This window comes from Rhipicephalus microplus, chromosome 8, assembly GCF_043290135.1.
Source record: "Rhipicephalus microplus isolate Deutch F79 chromosome 8, USDA_Rmic, whole genome shotgun sequence".
Classification (NCBI taxonomy): domain Eukaryota; kingdom Metazoa; phylum Arthropoda; class Arachnida; order Ixodida; family Ixodidae; genus Rhipicephalus; species Rhipicephalus microplus.
In genome coordinates this window covers 37,768,569-37,793,477 of record NC_134707.1, presented here as the reverse complement: position 1 = coordinate 37,793,477, position 24,909 = coordinate 37,768,569, and the positions used below count along the sequence as shown (strand labels likewise).

At 44.7% G+C, this 24,909-nt stretch overlaps 1 protein-coding gene across 6 annotated transcripts in view; it reads left to right on the top strand.

Annotated features, from left to right (window-relative positions):
• LOC119165345 (multidrug resistance-associated protein 1) overlaps positions 1-24,909 on the top strand; it is a 120,749-nt gene that overhangs the window by 62,180 nt on the left and 33,660 nt on the right. For all 6 annotated transcript variants that reach the window (XM_075871564.1, XM_075871562.1, XM_075871561.1 and 3 more), the window contains 6 exons: positions 6,142-6,240; positions 6,872-7,027; positions 9,304-9,507; positions 14,151-14,297; positions 15,094-15,178; positions 17,747-17,940. In XM_075871564.1, the coding sequence (XP_075727679.1) occupies positions 6,142-6,240; positions 6,872-7,027; positions 9,304-9,507; positions 14,151-14,297; positions 15,094-15,178; positions 17,747-17,940 (885 nt within the window). The remainder of the gene's footprint in view (positions 1-6,141; positions 6,241-6,871; positions 7,028-9,303; positions 9,508-14,150; positions 14,298-15,093; positions 15,179-17,746; positions 17,941-24,909) is intronic.

The following is a 24,909-nucleotide window of genomic DNA, read 5'->3' as shown; positions in this document are numbered from 1 at the left end:
AAATTCTTTTCAGCAGCCTTCTTACCGAAAACAGCCGCCGATTGGAACCACCTTCCCTCTTCCGTTGTATCAATAACAGACCCTTTGTTATTCAAGACTGCAATTTCTCAGCAATGCTTGTAACTATACGCAGTTTCCATTATCTATCTTTGTCTTGTATGTGCTTGAATTCTTATACATTTTTAGTTGACTTATGTTGCCTTCCTGATTTGCGCATCTGATACTTGTTTCTTTATTTTGTCTTTTTTTCTTGTGTGTTATATATGTTGTACCCACCCCCTCTGTAATGCCCTACGGGCCCTGAGGGTATTCTAATAAATAAATAAATAAGCCTTTTCATTGGGCAGGCAACATTTTCCACTGCCTAAATAAATATTTTCAGGTGACCCAGTGAAGCACCACATGTAAATGACAAACAAAAAACAAAAACTACATAGATATTTCTTTTTTTATCTGCACTCTACTTCCTTACTTCCCCTGATGACTCTCCACAGTTTCGCATTCATTCTTCATCTTCCTGCCGCTACACAGAAGTACCTCCTGCTCCCTACGCATCTGAGCGCACACTGGAAAGAGGCTGAGCAGACGACGCGACATGGATGGTATACATGTGTAGAGGCTAGTCTACCTCCCTCTTGGCTAAAATGCCTTCTGAGTTTGACAGTTCTAAAAGTAACTCGTGAAATAAAGAGTAGTTTGCACCACACAGTGTCCCGAAACCTATATTTTGCCCGGTAACATGAATACCGGGCTCAGTGGTACTTGAAAGCAAAATTTCAGGTTAAATAGCGTTTATATAGGCATCGATTTTGAAAACAGACATTTAAAGGCACCTATACGAATTGAGGCTACAACGCCCGAAATAGGTATTTATAGGCACTATAAAAGCACTATAAAAGCTCTCCTTGCCCTCTAATTTGTGCTCACGTGTCGAAATGACACGATATGAGCCCAAGAAACGAAACAGGCGTTTGCATATAATTCGGCTATAGTCATAGCACTGTATATCTTTAATCAAGCATAAGACGCACGGTCGGCCTGCTCCAAAGCTTGCTACAAAAAGATTTGTCTACCACTCCTTCGGCTCAACAATTATTTCATCTGGTTATCCTGCGAAACAAATCCGTTGTAATAGAGGGCAGTCCCCATACTTGAGATACATACTATTGCTATTTGCAACTGGCCATTTTCTGATGCGCCATTCAATGCTGTGGCTGACTCGTGCCTTCCTTTCTACATTCTACGCCACGCCGTTTCTTATAGGTTAGTGTGCTTGGAATAAGCGTGCCTGTTTAGTGTAGAACGCCTGTCCGTTCACAGTATTGCGGCCTGGCTGCCCGCATTTTCGAGGCATTCTACGAAACACGAGAAGCAACAAAAAAGACGCGTACATCTACCCACACGACGAGCTGGAGTAAACGTGTCGCAGGGAGGTGAGGGTATCGGTTGAATGTTGCGCAATTGAGTATGGTTTGTAAAATGCTTAATTATCATTTCGACTTCATTATTTCTATTTATTGAATGAAGGAGAAGCGCTGCCCTCAACGAGCGATGTGACACTGTTGTTGGGTTGTACCACACTGCTGCTTGAAGGTACTGTTGCTTCCATCGCATCTGCACGAGTCAAGAAAAGCGTCACGTCAAACAAAAGCCATGTAAAGACGCCTTTGACTGAATTCGAAACGCGCGATCTGGTGCCTACGTATACCGGTGAGCTGGTGAACGGCTGTGCAGCGCGAGAAGTTAGTTTTTGCTAGCAGACGCTGCCTGCAACGGCCTTCAAGTTAATGTTCTCTCAATGACGTTTCGTTTGATATTCATGAAAGCACGTTACAGAGTGCTTGCATGACTGTTAGTCGTGATGACGTCACGTGAGTCAATAGTGATCAAGTCGGTTGGCCGAGTCATAAGTATAACATTATTGCTCTCTCACAGACGTTTCTTTCGATATGCATGAAAACAGGTTAGGACAGTGCGTGCGTGTGTGATAGACGTGATGACGTCACATGAGTCACTAGTATTCACGTCGCTATGCCTAGTGAGAGCATTCAAGTTATTACTCTCTAAGACGTTTCGTTTGATATACATGAAGGCAGGTTACAGAGTGCTTGCGTGGGTGACAGGCATGATGACGTCACGCCAGTCACTAGTGATGACGTCACTGGGCCTTGTGACAGCGTTCAAGTTATTACTCTCTCAAAGACATTTCGTTTGATATGCATGAAGGCAGGTTTGGACACTGCGTGCGTGGGTGTCAGGCATGATGACGTCACGCCAGTCACTAGTGATGACGTCACTGGGCCTTGTGACAGCGTTCAAGTTATTACTCTCTCAAAGACATTTCGTTTGATATGCATGAAGACAAGTTAGGACACCACGTGCGTGTGTTATAGGCGTGATGACGTCACGCCAGTCACTAGTGATGACGTCACTGGGCCTTGTGACAGCGTTCAAGTTATTACTCTCTCAAAGACATTTCGTTTGATATGCATGAAGACAGGTTTGGACACTGCGTGCGTGTGGGATAGGCGTGATGACGTCACGCCAGTCACTAGTAATGACGTCACTGGGCCTTGTGACAGCGTTCAAGTTATTACTCTCTCAAAGACATTTCGTTTGATATGCATGAAGACAAGTTAGGACACCACGTGCGTGTGTGACAGGCATGATGACGTCACGCCCGTCACTAGTGATGACATCACTGGGCCTTGTGACAGCGTTCAAGTTATTACTCTCTCAAAGACATTTCGTTTGATATGCATGAAGACAGGTTGGACACTGCGTGCGTGTGTGATAGGCGTGATGACGTCACGCCAGTCACTAGTGATGACGTCACTGGGCCTTGTGACAGCGTTCAAGTTATTACTCTCTCAAAGACATTTCGTTTGATATGCATGAAGACAGGTTTGGACACTGCGTGTGCGTGTGATAGGCGTAATGACGTCACGTGAGTCACTAGTGATGACGTCACGCGGCCTAGTGCCAGCATTCAAGTTATTACCCTTTCAAAGACGTTTTGTTTGATATGCATGAAAGCACATTATAGAGTGCTTGCGTGAGTCTTAGGCGAGATGACGTCACGCCAGTCACTAGTGATGACGTCACTGGGCCTTGTGACAGCGTTCAAGTTATTACTCTCTCAAACACGTCTCATTTGATATGTATGAACTCTGGTTAGACGCTGCGTGCGTGGGTGTCAAACGCGATGACGTCACACGAGTCACTAGTGATCACGTCACTCTGCCGATTGGCAGCGTTCAATTTATAAGCCTCTCGAAGACGTTTCGTTTGGTATAGATGATGGCAGGTTAGACATTGCGTGCGTGGGTGATAGGCGTGATGACGTCACCTAAATGTCAAGTGATCAAGTCAGTTGGCCGAGTCATAGGTAACACGTTATCGCTCTCTCAAAGACGTTTCGTTTGGTATGCATGTCGGTAGGCGAGTAAATTACGTGTGCGGGTGATATGGGTGATGACGTCCCCTGAGTCACTGGTGATCGGGTGGCTTGGCCGAGTTTTAGGTATCGAGATCCCGCCCTTTCAAAGACGTTTCATTTGATATGCATGACGGGAGGTTAGGACAGTGCATGCGTGGGTGATATGCGTGAGGTCGTCACCTAAGTGACTCGTGATGAGATCATCGGCCAGGTTAATAAGTATCAAGTTATTACTGTGTGGACGGCGTTTCCTTTGCATGTCGAAGGTGTGAATAGTGCTTACGCGGGTGATAGGCGAGATAATGTCGCGCGAGTCACATTGTGTCACGAGTGACTCATTCATGGTTTTCCCCTGCTAAATTCACTCCAAAGCTATTCACTCCACGCATTCCCCAAAATTCTGGGTCGTTTTGAAGTCACAATGTCATCAGGATTAAATTCGCTGGCGTCCGGATTAAATCGGCTGGCGGTTGGATTAATTTCAGTGGCACTTGGATTAAAATGAATGGTACCTGGATTAATTTCAGTGGCGGCTGGATTAAATTGACTGGCGCCTAGATTAATTTGGCTGGCGCTTGGATTAAATTGAGCGGGAAAACCTGTAGTCTGAATATAGGCATAAAATACTCTTGATTAGAATGACGCTTTATTTAGTGCTCTAAAAATTGGCAGCATATTCACGGAGTAAATGATGATGAGTGGGGCAAAGTGTGTGTCCGTCCATTCATGTGTCCATCCATTCGTGTGCCCGGACGTACGGACGGTCGGACAGGCACGGGCGCATGAATAGACAGACAGACACACAGATGAACAGATGCACAAACATACTCACAGGTGGACGAACAGGTGAATGGAAGCACGAACGGACAGACACACGGACGGCAGACAGAAGGATGGACGGACGGAAGCATAGATAGACAAGTGGATAGACTCACGGACGGACGGTTGGGCAGAAGAATGCGCTAACGAAAGCAGAGATGGACGGACGGAAGCATGCACAGACAGACAGATGGACAGATGGAAGCACCAACGGATGGATGGATGAGCAAATGAATGAACGCACGGACTGATGCATTGACAGTTGAACACACGGACGGATGCTTCGCCCCACTCATCGTCATTCACTCCATGGATATGCTGTGAAAACCACTAATGCCATATTGTTATAATAATCCCAAGGACATATACACACAACGCCATCTATTGAGCAAGCCATAATCTAGAGGTGGCTACATACTACATATAGAGGAGGGAAGGACTCACGGCCTAAGAAGCTTCATCCCTAAAGCGGCCAATGACGGTTGGTGCAGACCACTGACCAGCCAAGCCGGTCTAAAAGCAGAGTTTTAGCAGCCCTAAGTATATGCTCCATACCCTCTCCCCCATTCAAACAAGTAAGAATAAAAGGGCAACTGCAAAAGCGAGTGTAAGAGAGAAGGAGGGGCTGCCATGGCACATTAGAGACGTCAAAAGGAAAGCGGCGCTTCGTTCAGATAATCATAATTCAGTGAATCGTCTTTCTCTCATGCAGCTTTTTTTCTTTTTCAAACTTTCTCTTTTCTTATGGCTGATCTCATCTTGGCAGCCTTCCTCTCCTTGCTCTGCTATCGCAAGGGCCTTCTCCTCCTTTCTTGTTTGATTTGAAGGAGATGGTAGAAAGCCAAAGAAGACATACGCCAAAGAAAGCAGTCGCAGCCTTGAAGAATGAAGACAGAGCCCACTTGTTAGAACATCGGCTCAAGCACAACCTCTGTTCACAAATTTTCTACAGATGTAACGTTGATTGCTACCCACTCTAATTTCTCAGGCGTGATATTTGTTGTGTTTTGGTTTTAATCCCTCGATAGAAAGTGTGTATGCCAATCTTGAGGGGCAACTGCACTGCTCTGTAGCGGTGAAATACAAGAACTATGGACCGCATTTCTTTATATGCATGTGTGTCCTCCTTTTCTGAGTGTATGTTGTTCATTAACAATTGCAGCAATCCTTGAATTGGCCGTTTGCTTCCTCTTCCTCTTTGTTCGTACATGTTCTCATATTTCATCTTTTATAGAGAATGCCCAAAAGTAAACATTCGTTTGAGCTAAATTGCTATCTTGAAAAATAGGTAAAAAATCAGGAACTATATATATATATATATATATATATATATATATATATAATTTTTATGGCACTTTCGGCATAATAATAATGCAGTTTTGTTTGCAAGAAAAATACAATCGGGAAGAACGCCGGGGAAAAGCTGTCCCAGAAGCGTGACGAAAGCCTGAAATGCCCGTACATGAAAATAGCATATGCATGACACGAGATATTAAGTAATTTTACATAGCATTCACATTGAAATTTATAGCAATACATTTGAAAGGCTTTACACATAACAAACAGCACCAATTTCTAAATAAATAGTAACATTGACACTTCGCCCATTTATTCAGTGCATGAGTTGTCTCAAGTTACAAAGATGAAAAGTAATGTCACAGATGTTTTTTTATTTAATGTGGCTGTATGTTTATGCCAGTTGAAGATGATTTATGTATCTAAATTACACAATTAATGCTCAGTTTAGGTGAATCAGTTGTGTCAGGTCCTTCTTGTGCGAGCCAGTGTTTAGTTCCGTGTTTCCTGAAAATATTATACTTTACCAACTATCCTAATGTAATTGTTTACTTCATTATTACAATAATTGTTATTCGTTATTGTAGGCGCTGACGCTATCAAGCTCTGCGAAAGGTCGCTTCACCACGGGAGAGATCGTGAATCTTATGGCTGTCGACACACAAAGGATCATGGAGTACATACAGGTGAATGCGCAGAAGCAAATAGCAGATTTGACTTGAAGAAATGTGGAATGTACTTTGTATATGTAGGATTTCATAGAGACCAGGCAAAGGGAAAATCACTTCCCAGAATGCTGAAATTGGATTGTTGAGCACTGACTTCTAGAAGAACACAGAGTGTCTGCTTTGTGTCATGGTTATTTTATTCTCTCTTTTTTGTTATGGTTTCACTTGGAAGTTACTTCATGAACCACACGTCCTCAGATCCAGACCCTCGAGCCAGATGCCTTGTTTCACAGTTATGCGATAATATATTAACGGCAAAACTTGTGAAAAGTTCTGACTGTTGTCGTGCTGATACAATACAATGTTTATGTGCTGTGTGCAAAGGAAAGATATGAAAAACACGTTCATGTTAAAGTCTACGTGCTCGGTAACAAGCGGAAGCATAGCACTATTTGAAGGATCTCATCGGGGTGCCTGTATTTTGGGAAACAGGATACGGCTCTGTGCTAGAAACCAAGATCGGTCAGATGTGATTGTGGTATACAATAGCTTACGACACAGATGACGTTGCATAAAAGCGTTTTTTGTACAGTACGATTACTAATGCCCACTAAATAATAGTTAACTGCTTCATTGATTCCACTCACAGGTGTTCAATTACTTGTGGACCACACCCATTCAAGTGGCCTTGGCCACCTACCTACTGTGGCAGCAGCTGGGAGTGGCTACCCTGGGTGGCCTTTTCGTCATGGTCAGCCTTCTGCCAATCAACGGCTGGGTCACAATGTACCTGCGAAAATACCAGGTAACATTTGAAAGGTCATCTATTCATGAAGCCATTACTGCCGATGTGTACGAGATGACAGGATTATGCTTTAGCCTTTGGTATGTAAATGAAGTACGTCTTCAATGGGGCCAACATACGTGGCTTGCAAACGAGACTTTCTATTCCCAAATGCAAATAAGTAACTGAACAGTCAGAATAAAATTGGAAACATCGCATACCCAAGTAACCACAGATACCCGGTAGGCACATGATGGGACGTACATTTGGATATTCCGGACATCTATAAGATCTCCGCAAATGTACATTCTACGTACGATGGACGTACATAAGATTTACAAAGCTAACAAATTTGTACGTTTGCTCGAACTCCCTCCAGGACATCCAACATGGACATTAACAGGCCCTTTGAGAATATATATATATATATATATATATATATATATATATATATATATATATATATATATATATATATATATATATATATATAGTGTTTGTGTGTGTAAAGGTAGTGAATATTCAAGAACAACTTTTCATGTGAACCACGTACCTACACAGCCTTGGAGGCTTGTCCTTTTTCCACGGGAGCTTTTCTGCTGCAAATGCATTCTCAAAAAAAAAGAAGTACAAGCGGGCTTTCTAGAACAATCAAACCTTTATTTTCAAAATGTATAATGCCTAAGAAGCACATATCTCACAGTCCGCACACGTGATTCTGAAAGTGTGTACGTAGTCTTACAGTGTTCAATGCCCTTCCACCTTGAAGTGCGATAACTTCCTGGGCGGCAGCAATTGCTTCTTTACGGGTTTAATAAATTAAGTCATTAGTAACGAACCCAACTCGCACATGTTCATGGCAGTGCTATTCTAGTAACCACAATACGTACATATAGACAAGCACAGAAGAAAAACTAATGGGTGTAGCACTCGCTTCTATAGAAGGTGCAGAGGCACTGACCACGTGCTTGTCCAAAATCCGCATATAGCAAAGAATATGTGAGCAAATGAAGAACTGGAAACATGTCACGTATTAGCAGGCCTTATACAAATGATGGGCAATAGTTAACAAGTGATAAGAATGGGTAAATGCCTGATATGAAATGTAAAGAACAGATATGCAACATGAGGCCTTATCTCTGTGGTGCGCGTGAGCAGGGTTGCTGCTGCTTGCCGTGGCAATGTCTGCCGAAAACAGTGGTGGGCTCGTGCCACATTTCGGTGTTTCTTGTAGAAACGTAATACTTCATAACTTAACACATTGCTGTTGATGTCCACGAGGGCCCACTTGAAAAAAAATTTGACTTCTGTTGCTCGGAGCCTCAGATACCAGCTCAGTATACATACGTACGATGTGACATGAACAGCATTCTTTCTCGCTCTTCCTTCCTTATGTGCACTGCTGGTCAAGCAGGATTTCAGGACAATAAGCACAGTAGTGTGTGTTTTCTTTGAACACATCCAGAGGGGCATGGCTAGCATGACCTGTACGTTTGAGGAATGTGAGCAACTGCAATGCACCGCTTGTTGATAAGTGTTGAGGCTGGCGCATGAAAGTTTTCCTACACGATGAGTGCTATGACACACTTGTTCCGAGTCCTCGTCAGTTCACATGCGATAATAATAACACTAAATACATTGTTTCTTATGATTATATATGATACACATAGGGAATCAACCAGATTGTTTTGCCGCATGAAGCAAAATTATTTGGCACTCTGTGATTAAATGCTTGAGAATTGATTTGAATAAACTTTATAGTAGCATTTTCAATGTAGTTTTACAAGATTGTCACTCGGGATACGGCAGATCTATATATATATATTCCCTACATTCTAATTTTACAAAAATTGATGAGCAAATACACATATACTTGGCACTTCTCGCTATGGATAGCCAGACAACGTTCAAAACTTGACTTCCGGTCAGACATCCAGTTCAGACGTCCAGAAAAATGCCACACGAGACAGATTTTCACAGTACGTCCATTGGCTATCTGTATTGAATATCCATATGGCCGGACATTCATATTCATATTGGACAGCCAGTGGATATCCGTGATTACTTGGGTAACGGTTATTGCCTACCAACAGATGCATGAAACATCACTATGCCTTTTACTTTTCTTTTGGGGATATCTGAAACGAAGATTGTTGGTTACCTGCGATGTCTTGTTTATTCGTGTATGAATTGATATTGAAACTGATTGTGATAGGAAGGGGCACATTCCTCAAACTTAAAAAAAGTGTTGAATTTGCAGAGATCCCCCATGACCGAAGTGCCTACTTTGTTTGCAGCTCAGCATAATGATACAGAAAGACCGGCGCATCAAGCTCATGAACGAAATGTTGGCTGGCATCAAAGTGCTGAAGCTGTACGCTTGGGAGACGGCCTTCCAGAAGCGAGTGCAGGATCTCCGCAACGTGGAGCTTATTTATTTGAAAAAGCAGGCATACCTCAATGCGGCCATCGTGTTTTCTTTCGCATGCGCACCATTCCTGGTAAGTCATTGTTATAAATATTGTTCAATATCAATATTTTGCCGACGATAGATTGCTAAGTTATACAGGACGGTTATTTACACTACTTACAACTGCCCTGGGGAGCCGGAAAGTCTATGGTTCACTTAAGAAACGTCTCTTTGATTACCTCTTTTTTGGCCACTGAGTAAACTTGGATTGACCACTTTTCTTTCAGTCGTATTAGCCACGCCATTTGGTAGCAAGAGTCTGTCATGGTCCAGCAAGGAGCAGTGATCCTGTTTGCGGAACATGTACGCAGAGGTCTTGGTCACCCAGTATTTACCATAAAAATTGGCGAGAGTTGCTCAGATTCCGTGATGGTTACCGAGATCTTTACCAGTCATACACAAGTGGAGCAGGAATCATTTGCTTACTATCTTTTTCATTTCGACGCTTGCATTATCAGCAACCTTGCTTTTGAAAACATGTCCATTAAAACACTGTTGTGATGGTCTGTGTCAGGCGCTCCTAGGGCAAGTGATTCATCAGCATGAATGCTGTGTCTTGAAAAAAAAAACAGTACAGGAGGAGAAAACTTTATGGAAACAGAAGGTGCCATCCACTTGGTAGCAGGAAGGAGCTAGAAGCAAACTATATGAGGTGATTTGAGAAACGTAGCTAAATTAGTGACTGATTTGGTTTTATTTTGTGGCTTTGCGCTTCCCTCAGGCAACAGCGATGATTTTTTGACAGCGAAGCCGAGAGTGATAAATTGCTTGGTGTAGTACCGTGCGGCGCGTCCGACGCGCCGCACGGTACTACACTACTACTCTAGTAGTAGTACTACACTACTGTGTAGTACTACTACTAGTGTAGTAGTACTACACTACTGTGCAGTAGTAGTACTAAACTACTGCGCAGTACTACTACACTACTACACAAGACGTACGCAGCAGCTGGTAGCCAAGCAGGAATTTTTTTTATATACACAAGCACCACTGCATATACATATGTACAGCGCCCCCTGGGGGCCAGCATACCGGCTCAAAACCAAAACCGAAACCACGATACCACATCATCCCCCCCTTGAATGAAGATGATGTGGGGTCCTCCATGCAACCAACACATGATAATAGAATGAAAAGAATAATCGGAAAAGCAAGAAAATGTACAACAAAACAGCGTGTAGATATGTACAGCAAACACACAAAAATGCAAAGGTAATGCTCACTTGAGAAGGAATGACATCACCTCATCTGCCCCTTGAATAGAAAGCATAGGGTGGTAACATGTAACACAAGCACACACTACACATAGAAAAATTAAGGATACGGATGTACAGCAAGCACACTATCAAACCAAGAAAGCCACATAAAAACAAAGCACAGTGCGAAATACACCGCCCATCATCCCCTCCTCCGAGAGAGGATGTCCGCATAGTCACTGCGATGTTTAAGTGTACGGCGCTGACGCTGTGCCATTTCTATGACAGGCCTTGTCGCCACCCACAGCAGTCCTGTGGTACGTAAGAATTGGCCCATGTGTTCTCCATTCAGTGTACGTCTGGCACAGTAGGGACCGGAACAAGCAAAAAATGATGCTCCAATGGGACGCGGCTCGGCGTCACCTACGCAGGTGCCGTGCACAGAACAAGAACTGGCACGACTGGCGCAAACGCGACCACCGGAGGCACCTTCATTTTACGTTAAATCATAACTGACTCTGGAATCTCGGCTGTCATGCTCAGCAGGTGCACCTCCGGTGTACGGCAAACAGAAACAGTATTCCGGAGATCATAATCAGTCGGAAGAAGTACAGCCGGAGGGGAAGTAGCAGCAGGCAGAATGGGAGTAGCAGGCACAAGTATGAACAGATGAGACGGAAGCGGGTAAGGTTTGGCCAGCGGCAGCGGGCACGACTGGAACAGCCATCCTTGCAGTAGAAGTACTCCCAGTCGATGAATGTATAGTCCGGGTATGCCCAACTGCAGACAACACGGCAGCAGCAAGCGCATCAAGAACATGATCAGCCGGGACGCCAATATGCGCAGCCCCAGTAAGCACACTCTGTCTGTGCCGGCATCGTCGTAGCCACTTGAAGGACAATAACTGTATTGGTCACCGTCGGTGTGCCTTGATGAACGGTTGACTCTGTAGTAGTGTGGCAGAACTGTGCAAAGTGTCCACTATGTCCGCACCGCGAACACGTCCGGCTCCTGGCAGGGCAAGCGGCGCAGTTGGCTCAATGCCACGTCAAGCCTCAGCAGTAAGAGACACCCGCGCAAGCCGGCAGTGAAGCTGGAGAGGAGGTGTCTGCAGCAGTGGAGGGCGAAGAGGTGAATGCAGGAGAAGTTTCAACAGCACTATCTTGCACCGAAGTTTAAGGAGGATGGCCGCCATTTGGCCTGGCATCTTGAAGCGCTTGGCGAGCTGAGCCGCCATCTTGAATTGCACGCAACGACACTGTGTCGACTTGTGGTCCTGATAACTGTAGCAACGAACAGTCGACGCGCTCCTCCTCTCTCGCTACGTGAAGTGCCTTCTGTATGGAGAAGTCCTTGGCCATCTTAAAAAAATTCTTTGCAGGTGGGGTGACGCGATGTCAGAGATGATATGGTCGAAAGCGAGGATATCGCCCGCCGCGCTGAATTTACAAAGCTTGGTTACTTGGCGTACTTCCTGAATAAATTCTACCGCAGATTGGTCTGGGCCCTGACACAGGGCTTTGAAGTGGGCGCAGACACGCTGCGTCCGGTTGAGTTCATAAGGCAGTGCAAGGGCTGCATTGTACACATTCGGCATCATCTCTTTAGTTGGCTGGTGGGCTCCCGGCTGCTGCTCGTCTCCGGCGGCACGCAAATGAGTGTCAAGTCCCTCGACCACCAAGGCGTTCAGGAGCAGCACCTTCTTCTGCTCAGGCATGGCGCCCTGGCAGCGGCGTCAATGTAGGCCTGCAACACAGGACGCCACTGCCTCCATGAAATAGGCGGTACACCGGGGCACGGAAGGAACGAAGGCAGTGGGATAGCTGCCTTCACGCTTGCCGAAGAGACCGTTGAGAAGGCAGTTAGGAGAGACGCGCATGTCAGTAGGCCTCGTGACTGAACTGGCACGGAAGGTGTAGAAATGTAGGAACGTATTCAGGAAATACAGTACCGGTGGGACATCTTGCACGGGTGCCGAGTCGACAGCACGAGAAACAAGGCTGGGTGCCCTTGACGTCTGATGTACGTGGATTGAAGATTCTCATTGGCGAAATGTAGTATCGTGTGGTGGATGCGCCGCACAAAGAACATAGGGCACGGCGCTGTAGCGCCGGCCGACATGACGTACGTAGCAGCTGGTAGCCAAGTAGGAAATATTTTTTTATATACACAAGCACCACGATACATACATATGTACAGCATGTCCTAGGGGCCAGCCTACCTGTTTCAGAACCGGTAGCGAAACCACGATACCACAGCTGGTATCTTTTGTGGCGAAAGTGATTAGTAAAAAAAAATCCCAGTTTCACAGCATGGGTGACGCGATGCAACAGCAACAAATTGTAATGTTATATGGAGAAAGGCGGTTAGCTAACACTGCTAGTTCTGATCTTGCCGAACTCTACAAAAATGCTGATATAAAAGAATGTGGGTGCTCCATGGAGAGATGTGCTTTTCGCACAACCTCTTCGTGTTGAGAGCACAGCTGATAAGTGCACTGATGCCTGCCAAGTGCCAAGATAGCCCACCCTCCAGCGATTACGACTACGCTTTTGATATCAATGTTTACGATTGTTGCTCAAGAAACAGTGCAATGAACACATCCCAATATGCACATTCAAGCGAAAATAGACAGTTTACTGACCTGGCATTTTCAGAGACTCAACACAAAAGGAGCCCAGAAAAACATATACAGTACTCGCGTAGGAAAAGTGTACATTTTATAGCCAGTTATTGCGGAATATTTTGTTTACAATGTCGTCAGTTCAGGTAATGTTGTGTGAACACTTAGGTCCCTCAGACAAGATTATCTTCAGAGAACACGTTCTTCACGACATGACGTGGTCGTCTCGAGTGATTGAACATAGGAGTCGTTATACTGAAAACTTTAATGTAGCATTTGAATCCATGAGATTTATAAATGTCAGTATGTACTGTGGTGATCACACAGCAGTAATCAATGTTTTCACAAATATATATTCGGAAAACTGTAATCCACAGTGTGGGCCTTACTCATTCTGCAATGCCATCTGTCATGGTGTTCGACAGCTTCGCCGGTCAATCATTCTAGCTGATATGAGTGTCGGTTGCCTTTTCTTATGTAGTGAGGGGTGTCTTAGGCTTAAATATCCAAGAATATTTGGAAAATGTGACGTTTAGTGCCCCTGAGCTTTGATTTGTCGTTGAATGTGCCGTTGCTATGCCATCCAATATTCCGATGAGTGAGTGCCATGGTAGAACGAAAACTCGTCCGCTCACCCCCATAAGGGCAATTAGCGCTTCTCAGTTCAGTTAGAGAAGTGATGGAAGCCAGTGGGAGCCTGGCTTAGAGGCTCAGCACAACATACTCCTGATTTCACTTTTTTATTGTATTTTTATAGGGTTTTGATTTTCTACTTCAATCGTAGAACAACTGTGTGAAATATTGTCAAGCAAATGGAAGCAATCCGAATGTCACTTTCTTTCTTTCTGAAAACAGGTGGCACTAGTGAGCTTCGGTGTATACGTCACGATAGACAGCCAGAACATATTGGATGCGAACAAAGCGTTTGTATCGCTCACGTTGTTCAATACCGTGAGGGTGCCGCTTGGACTCCTGCCACTGATCGTCTCCAACACAGCCATGGTGAGCAGAACTCCGTATAGAAATGAGAAATATGGCTTCAGCGCCTTAGTGTAAAAACTTCATTCAGTATTCATACCTTCTAGAATAAACATGTCCTAGCCTTGTGGAAATGCAAGCAAGACAATGCAGTCCTATGTATAAGGAACAATCGGTGAGAGGCAGGCTTGTCAACACCCTTTTTTGAAGAAGGAATAAGGAACACAAAAGAGGCAAAGCAGAGGAAATACACGAGAATGGGTCATATGAATATAACACATAAGGGCATAGTCATATCAATATATAACTTTAGGTTGATGAAAGGTGGGTAAATAATAAATGCTGAGCCCGTAAAGATGCCTTCTTTATAAGACAATGTCATGGAGCCTGAACTTCTGCGGCGATTGCTTAGTCCAAAAACAGTATTCAGCAATAGAATTGTCATTTATAATAACAACATAATTTCTATTGTATATAAACCACTGTCTCTCATTAAAGTCAAGTAGCTGGATGTGGTACGAAGAGTTATCTCTGTGATAATGCAAAAACAGAGGAAATGTTTGATTTTAAAATGTAGTGATCGTAACAACGAGATGTTTGTAAGGTGGTGAGGTGTTTGTTTGTTTTGATACCATTTCACCTGTGAAAACTTCCTGAAAAAGGAAATGAGTCAGTGAACAAGTAAATGAAGAGCACTAATATCGTGTGAGAAGGTAGTTAGTCTTTGGCACGAAGTCTTTAGGAAACTGAAAGCTTGTGCAATCAGATTACTTTGTCCCAGATGTACTGGCGTTTAAAGTAGCTCTTGTTTTTTGTACAGTTCTTGGTGTCCCGTGACCGTATCAACAGCTATCTTCGCTCGGACGACTTGGATCCAATGGCTGTGCAGACTGATGCTAATCAAGGTTTTGTCTTATTCTTCTTCAAACGCGATTGATTATTGTGACAACTTGTTACTTGTTACTTTGTAAGTGTTTTGTGAACAGTTCTGTATGTTGTAGGAGTCGTAAGTGTATTATGTATTTTGTACTTGCAAATATATTTTCTCTTAAATTGGGCTAAATATTTTACTTGTATGGTGTGCAAGATGCCCATATTCTACCAAGACATTTTGTTTTTGAGGTCATCATAGATTGAAGCATTGTTGTTTATGACTGGAGATGCTATGAAGGGGAATTTGGCATAAATAGAAAATTTCAGGTACCACGATGATAGAAAAACATCTCGAAATTAATTGTTGGATCTTAATATATTAGGAATGAATGGCTACACAATATGACAGAGCAGGAGCGTTGGTTAGCCTTTGTCATCACATTCAGTCACAGTAGTCTACATAACACGAAATTATTTAAAAATGCAACATTTCCTTTCAACACTCTTGAAACGTAACACTCTTGAATGCTGTGGTGAGGCTTCGCGATACAATGCGTTAGAAAGTGAACAGAGGCAGAATATTTGATATCAGATGTACCTCTTCAAAGAAAATTAAAATGTCGCTAAATCAGTGTTCTTTTACTGAGTATCATTACAGGGCGTCGCAAATAAATTGTTTTGTCACAATGCAACTTATGTACATATACAGCTAGTTACAGTCACTTAAAATTGCACATGAATCTCATGTTGGTAATCTCATGGCCACTGTTAGGGACAGAGATACAAAGAACGAATATAGAATGACGAAATTTTCATACTATAAAAATAAAATATCTTCACATTGTAGGTATTTTTTCATACAAAACCCTTCTGTTCCCTCATGTATTCACGACTCGCTATGCTGCTCTGGTAGTTATGCTGCTTGAATGCTGATCCACAGGTCAGGGTATCGAATTCCGGCCCATTTCACCTCCATTGAATCCAATTTTCGATGAAAGTGAAAATGCTTGAGGCCAGTGTACTTGTTAAAGACTACAGCGGACAAATGAACTGGTACGCCTGAAGGGTACGCAAGACTATTTGTGTGCTGCAGCCTATTTGTGCGCTTCCATGGTGCATTACCAACTAGTCCACCAAGCAATCCTCACGAACCGTGTGCTTAGATTTAGGTACACGTTTAAAAACCCTAGGTGGTTGAAATTTCTCAAACCCTTCATTGCGGTGTCTCTCGTAATCATACTATGATTTTGAGAAGTTAAGCCGCAAACATTATTGTCGTATTCACACATCTGTGGGGAGCATGAATTCATAAGAATCGTGCATACATATTTTGTATAACTCGCTTCCGCAATCTGAGTAAGTCTTCCCGTATAAGAAAGGAGGCATTGGGGATTAAGAAAGAAAGCTCACAAGGGTACCTGACGTATTTGCCTATGACGACCAGAAATCAAAATCAATCCACTCTTTTAGCTCCCGAGTCGATATACCGATCCCCCTCTTCCTGCTTTCAAGTAAAGACCGAACCTGAAACTTGTAGGCAACACAAGTGGGGCAAGCAGCTATGGTCGAATGATTAACTTTGGTGCACAAGACAACAAAACAGGTCTTGCATTCGTCTATCATCGTATTTCGCATCTGTCTACTGTTTAATCATTCTGGGCAACTTTTGTAACAGATTCTGTAGCAAAACACTATGCATTGGTCGTTTCCACAATTTACCGGCTTTAGTCTGGTCGAATAAACTTGACAGGAAAAGTAAAATGTCATCACTGAAAGTATTTGCAATAAAAGATAGGCTGGGATATTTTATACAATGTTTCCAAAAGAAATTGCCTCAAGGAGCAACTGGAATAGTAAAAACGAAAGTAGCTTATGTATTCGGCTAAAGCAACTCAAAAGAAAAAGTAAACTTTTTTTCTTATATGGTGTGTTGATTCTGTTCCGGCACGAACCAAAAGATTCCCGCACTTAACGGGATTTTACACAGCCTCCAAGATCGGAGGCGTTGGCAACATTTCTGCATTTCATATTGCTTTGCATTACCTCTGTGATCGACCATCCCCCCCCCTCTTTGACTAAGTGATGAAGTCAAGTGGTGACATCAGCATTTGATGATACTTTATCTGACGTCATTATGAAGTCTTAAGCTGTGGTCACCTCTGACATCACTGTGATGACGTCACATAGGGACATCATACTGTGGCAATTTGTTGCATAACTCGTGCTGACGCCAAGGGGCACCATGCAGTTGAGTTTTCTAGAGCTAATGAAGCGCCAGAACGTGCAGCTTAGCGGATAAACAAAGCAATAATAAGACTATGTCAAGTGGTTTGTGGTGGAATGAGATGAGATACGCTTGCATGTGTCTTTTTTTCTGGGTGCCCCCAACAGCCACTATCAGTGAACTTGGGACGGGCCAATGGGAGCAGTGCAGCTCCCTCTGGCCAGAGAATGGTGACTTAGGTCAATATAGGCATTTGATGAGGCAACTAAGGATTTTACTTTAATAAATTAATGTAGGAATACTGCAGTATACTGTGAAGTCTAGACGCATTGCCGTTGTGATTCTAACACCTTTACTGTTTCCCACATTCCTGCAGACGAGGCGGTGAAAGTAGAAGATGCCTCGTTCACCTGGTCTCGAGATAGCCCAGCAATGCTCAATGACATAACAGTCAGCGTGCCCAAGGGTTCACTCGTCGCCATTGTGGGCTCGGTTGGATCGGGCAAATCGTCCCTGCTGTCAGCCTTCCTCGGCGACATGATCAAGCTCAAGGGATCCGTAACTGTCAGCGTAAGCACTGCTTTTGTCGTGGTTATTGTGGAGAAATGTTCCCCATAATTATAATGCAAAAACTGCACATACACTGCAATTCTGCCTGCAGTTTTAGTAGCAGCAGCCATCTGCTGACCTTAAGATCAAGGGGCCAAATGCTGGCCTCCGTGCATGCATTCCTATGAAGGTAAAATGCCACAAGCCCACGTGCTTAGTAGACATGAGTGCACGTTAGAGAACCCCAAGTAGTCGAAATTACAGGAGCCTTTATTACGGCGTCTCTCATAATCATATTGTGATATCGGTACGTAAGGCCCCAACAATTATTACATAAGTATTTATTGGCACTTTCCTTTGCCTTGTGCTCTAATGTTCCCTTCTGCGACTGTCCTCGCTAGAATGCAGAAAGAACATCTCTAGCAGCTGCTCTAGCTGGCATAAATCACAGACCTATGACGGCAGAAACAATTTTGGAATGTCTACCTGAGAGGACATCGCAGGCCAAGGCGATGAAGGCGTTGCTCAACTTCCTGAAGGCAACAGACTAGCATCAGAGATTATACACTTACGGTGCTGTAGTGACTGTGAAGTGCGACTTTATGTGGGTGTTTTTCCTCTCTATCTCCATCTTTAAAACTCCCCCACCCCTTTCACAGGTGTAGTGTAGCATACCAGTCACTCTTAGAGTGGTTAGCATCCCTGCCTTTTCTTGCCTTATTGTTCCTTCCTTTCTTCCTTCGAAACACTTTAATTTTTCAGAAATTACAAAGAAGAACTCTAAAAAAGCGATGGGTGTACAAAATCGGTGGTTCTTATTAAAGCTATAAGTTATGTTGCACACATCACATACTCGAGCTTAAGTTAACTCAAAAACTCGCGTTGCCTAACGGCCACTTCTTGCAGCTGTGCCTGGCTTCACCGAGTGTGTCACCTAGCAACATACTAAAGCAAAAAAAAGGAGGGGTAGAGGAAAAGAGAAGTGAAGAAATAAAAAGGCATTGATATTCTTGGTGAGATAGGACTCGAATTTGAGTACCCACGGTCCGAACGAGAAGGTCGTAGCCACGTGGCTATCCTGGCTCGCTGACAGAGTGGGTAGACGTGGGAACCATATGACTATCTCGCAGTGGGCAAGAGAATGACAAAAAGATAAAAAGAGAAACAAAGCAATGGAGAAACAGACAGAAGGCAAGAGAAAGCGAGAGAAGGTGTATAACATAGCCATGTGTTTTATAGTATAGCAAGGAGCGTGGAAAGCGATGTGAGGGCGAGCGATATAGATGGAAAAAGTGACAAGGAAGGGACAGAAAAAGGGGAGGCCACCAACTTCACTGTGTTACAATCTTATCACCAATAGTGAGTAGCTACCCAGGTTTTAGGGGTGAAGCCTTTTAAGCCATGGGTCGTGGGTCCCCGATGTATGTAGTAGTAGTAGTAGTAGCAGTAGTAGTAGTAGTAGTAGTAGTAGTAGGTATCTGTCTCGTCTTTGGTCCTCGGAATGTCTGCTGGATGACGGTACTTCTATACGATGAATGTATGATAAAAATATGCAAGATGGCGGTACTTGAAGAGTTCACTAGACAGACAGATCCATAGACGGACAGAGAGACTAGAAGATAGATGGACGCACGGGTGGATGGACAGACGCACGGATAGATGCACTGGCAGACGTGCAAATGTATGCACGGACAGGCGGACGGACGCACAGATGAATGGATGCACGGATGAATGCACGGGTAGACAGACAGACGGACGGACGGACGGACGGACGGACGGACGGACGGACGGACGGACGGACGGACGGACGGACTGACGGACTGACGGACGGACGGACGGACGGACGGACGGACGGACGGACTGACGGACGGACTGACGGACGGACGGACGGACGGACGGACGGACGGACGGACGGACTGACGGACGGACGGACGGACTGACGGACGGACTGACGGGTCCCCGATGTATGTAGTAGTAGTAGTAGTAGCAGTAGTAGTAGTAGGTATCTGTCTCGTCTTTGGTCCTCGGAATGTCTGCTGGATGACGGTACTTCTATACGATGAATGTATGATAAAAATATGCAAGATGGCGGTACTTGAAGAGTTCACTAGACAGACAGATCCATAGACGGACAGAGAGACTAGAAGATAGATGGACGCACGGGTGGATGGACAGACGCACGGATAGATGCACTGGCAGACGTGCAAATGTATGCACGGACAGGCGGACGGACGCACAGATGAATGGATGCACGGATGAATGCACGGGTAGACAGACAGACAGACAGACAGACAGACAGACGGACGGACGGACAGACGGACGGACAGACGGCTGGACAGACGGCTGGACGGACGGACGGACAGACGGACGTATAAATCGGGCTCGTATAAATCGGACGGACGGACGGCTGGACGGACGGACGGCTGGACGGACGGACGGCTGGACGGACTGAAGGACGGACGGACGGCTGGACGGACTGAAGGACGGACGGACGGCTGGACTGACGGACAGACTCATGACTGATGCATGAATGGATGAATGCACGAACAAAAGCAAGAACGAATGAACAGACTGACGGACAAACGGCTGGACAGACTGACGGACAAACGGCTGGACAGACTCATGACGGATGCATGAATGGATGAATGCACGAAGAAAAGCAAGAACGAATTAACAGACGGAAGCGCAGATGAACTGACAGACGCTTTGCCCCACTTATCATCACTCACTCCGTGGATATGCGGGGAATTTTTCAGCGGTAAAGCACTTTAAGGTCGAGGCTTGTCTGTCCACGTTCGCAGTGTCCATCACGGGTAGTTGCATGAATGTGAGAAACACAAAAAGAGTTTAGCAACATTCATGAATATAGAGGGCCTAAATTAAACACAGACTAGCATAAATTTCTTACACTAGTCGGTAACTTCAACATAAACATTATGGACTTTAACACCCAGCTTCACCCACTTGTCATCATTCACTTCGAGCAGATGGGTGGACTTTTTTTCCAACGCAGTTTCCGTCTGTAACCATGATGTGCATTTGTGAAAGGTGGGTGGACAAAGCACTGGAAATCTCGCACATCCTATGAAAGCTTGAACAATACTATAAGCTGTCATTTGTGGTTAAGAAAAATGGCAAAAGAGCATAGGCTCCACCTACGCCCCTTTGCTGTCTACTACACACTTGGTTTTTGCACTTCGTTCGTGGCAGGCCGTATTGAAGGTGGATTGTAAATAGAAATTTTATTCTACAAGAAGTGTATGTTACGAGAAAGACAGGTAAAATGTGTTAGAATAGTTTGAGGGGCACTTACCGTCTAGTACGCAGGGTAGGAAACAAGCATGCGGCTGAGTAAGTACAACCTACTGAAAATATATGCAAGCGTTTCAGAACGCGCTTAAAAGTAGGTATTGATGAAGGCCTAGACAAGAGGTACTCGTGCGTTACATGCATCGTCCCCAACACTAGTATTGCCCGCAGGGGCGCCTGCGCAAGTAGGCGTTTGGTGTGTAGCGACACCACGAACCCGAGCTAACGGGGGAGTTTTGACTCCCTCCCACGCCTAGCCGTGCGTGGCTTTGCCGTGTCCGGGGAAAAGGGGATCCTGGGGGTTGAGCCGACGCTGGGTGATTGGACCTTTAAGGCCCCCTGGCAGAGGCAACACACCCCTTTGGCCCCGGCTTCACGTAGACGGCACCCCTGGGCTGACCCACCCAGGGGAAATCGGCAGTCGCCTTTTCCTATCTCTCTCTCCCTACACCTCCGTCTTTATCTCTTACTATTTATCTGTCCTGTCTTCTACTCTCTTCCGTTTACTTCCGATATTCATGGCAGCAAGGGTTAACCTTGTGTAGGTATCCCACCTTGGATAATTACATTGGGTTATAGTGACAGCGTACGGCTGGCGTCGGGAGGGCTTGTTTCAACAAGTCCAACCGCGTCCCCTTGTTGGGCTCCGTGGTGGGTGGTCGCCGCTGTTACCGAACACATTCATACTTGTATGGCTTTACAAGCATCCGCCGACCTTGATCGGTCTCGCAAGAGAGGCCGCACCGAAGCAAGTTATCACGTTTCGAAAGAAACTAAATTTACTTTTGCGAAGTACCACATTATCCACAGTGACAGCACACCTCTAAGAAAATTATCCCCATTTTTGGTGGCCAAGTGCCTAAAAGAAAAAAATAGGACCCACATACAAAGCATCCAAAATGTCAAGCGGTGACCTCCTTTTGGAGCTAACCGAAAAAGACCAAGTGCCTAAGCTGTCCCAACTAACCAGCATTGGAGAAACAGCTGTCACCGTTTCGGTCCATCGCTCTCTAAACACCAGCAGGGGAGTAATCTCTGAGGAAGACTTCTTGGGCCTTAGTGACGAAGAGCTCCTCGAAGGTTTCCAAGACCAAAACGTCATCAAAGTCCAAAGAATTGTAATTCGTCGCAATAATCAGGAAGTACCCACCAAACACGTAATACTAACCTTTGGAACATGTGAAATGCCCACCTCTCTCAAGGCTGGGTACTTAAAAATAAATGTCAGACCCTACATTCCCAACCCCAGACGCTGTTTCAAATGTCAGAGATTCGGACACGCCTCGCACTCTTGCAGAGGCAAAGAAACATGCGCAAAATGCAGCGCAAACGACCACAAATCAGAAAACTGCTCATCCTCACCCCACTGTGTTAACTGTGACGGGGAACACCCAGGGTATTCCCGGTCATGCCCATGTTGGAAAAAAGAAAAAGAAGTGATCGCTCTGACCGTCAAAGAAAAAATATCATTCAGCGAAGCGCGAACACGGCTATCATACCTTTTCCACAGAAGTTACGCCGATGTGACGCAGTCGGGGGCAGCGTCACAAAGGCCTCAGGAGTCGACCGCTACCACACCCAGTGGTTCTATGGTGACTCAAACCGCCCCCGTAAAAGAAGCAGCGCCAGCTGCTCCATGCACATCAAAGAGCCCGTAGACTCCGGTCTCCCTGGGCCCTAAACTCAATAGAGTGCCAAGGCCTGAGATTCGTTTCTCAGCGCCTCACTCTCGATCTTCCAGCGCCTCAGACAAGGCAATGGAGATTGACCACAAAACTCCGGTGTCTTCGACACCAAAGGACAAGCGCTCTCTCGAGCGTACCAAACAGGACAAGGACAAACTCCCTGTAACCACAATAAGTAAGCGATAACCGTAATGGTTATCGTATTTCTTTCTATTTCTATTTCTTAATATTGTCACCTATCATCTTTTATACCAATCAATCCCCAGAAGTATATTTACTTAATTTTATTCTGCCATGGCTTTTATCGTACATTGGAACTGTAGAGGCTTAATTCATAACTTAGGTGACATAAAGGACATCATTAACAAATTCTCACCAGTAGCTTTTTGCCTCCAAGAGACAAATCTTGGTACAAAACACAGGCACTTCCTAAAAGGCTTCAAAGTTGCCCGAAAGGACCGCGAACATTGCAACCGTCTTTCAGGAGGAGTAGCCATAGTGGTGCAGGGCAGCACTCCTACGCGAGATGTCCAAATAAACACATCTTTCGAGGCCGTAGCCGTCACCATCCTATCATACAAGACCATCACCATCTGCTCACTGTATATCCCACCTCACACCCTTTTCACCACCAAAAACTTAGAAAATCTAGTGGAACAGTTGCCAAAACCATTTATCTTAGTTGGGGATTTCAATGCTCATTCAACCCTTTGGGGTAGCGACAAAACTGACGCAAGAGGGCAAGCCGTGGAAGATTTCATTTTATCAAATGACATCTGCCTTCTTAATTCCGGTGCTTTTACCTACTTTTCACCAACCTCGCGCACTTTTAGTTGCTTAGATCTCGCCATGTGTTCATCGTGTATTTTTAATGATTTTAAATGGGACGTCCTCAACACGTCTTATGGTAGTGATCATCAACCCGGCATCATAAAACTCATACCATCTTACCCAACTCTAACAAGCAGGCCACGCCGGTGGAAACTACAGCTCGCGAACTGGCCAGTTTTCACAGAAAACGCTAAGCTCGATGAAGTTTTCTCATCGGAGCTTTCTGTTGAGGAACTAAACGAAGAGTTCGTCAAAGTGTTAATCTTAGCAGCAGAAAAAGCAATACCGCAATCATCCGGCATCGTACGCAAGAAATTCAACCCTTGGTGGACAAACGAGTGTACTGATGCCAAAAAACTACAAAATAAGGCCTGGGGAATTCTACGAAGATACCCCACGTACACCAACCACATCAACTTCAAACAGGCAAAAGCCAGAGCCCGATTTATTCGAAGACAGGCAGAAAAGGATTCATGGCAAAAATACATATCAATTAACAGTTCAGTCACATCTAAACACATCTGGGACCAGGTGAGGAAGTTCAAAGGAGAGTACTCCTCCTACACAATACCACTGCTCACAAGTACAGACACACAATCAACACTAGAAGACCAGGCCAACCTATTAGGAGAACACTTTTATAAGGTATCATGCTCAGCAAATTACACCAATACATTCCTGAAATATAAAGAAAATGCAGAAAGACAAAGATTGCCTACTAGCAGTACCTCAAGTGAAAGTTATAACCTTCCGCTTACACTGCACGAATTGAACAGGGTACTCTCTGCCGGTAAAAAAACGGCAACAGGGTCTGACCAAATACACTACGCAATGTTGGCACACCTATCCCAAGCATCCGCACGGGCACTTCTCCAATTCTTCAACAAAATATGGGACTCTGGCATAATGCCTGAAGATTGGAAAAAAGCCATAGTCATACCATTCCTAAAACCTGGTAAACCCCCAACAACCCCAAGTAGCTACAGGCCCATTGCATTAACAAGTTGCCTTGCAAAAACTTACGAAAGCATCATAAATATTAGACTTACCTTCACTCTGGAATCGGAGCACCTAATAGACGCACACCAGTGCGGATACAAAAAGGGCTGTTCTACCACTGATCACATTGTTAGGCTGGAACAAGAAATACGACAAGCATTTCTAC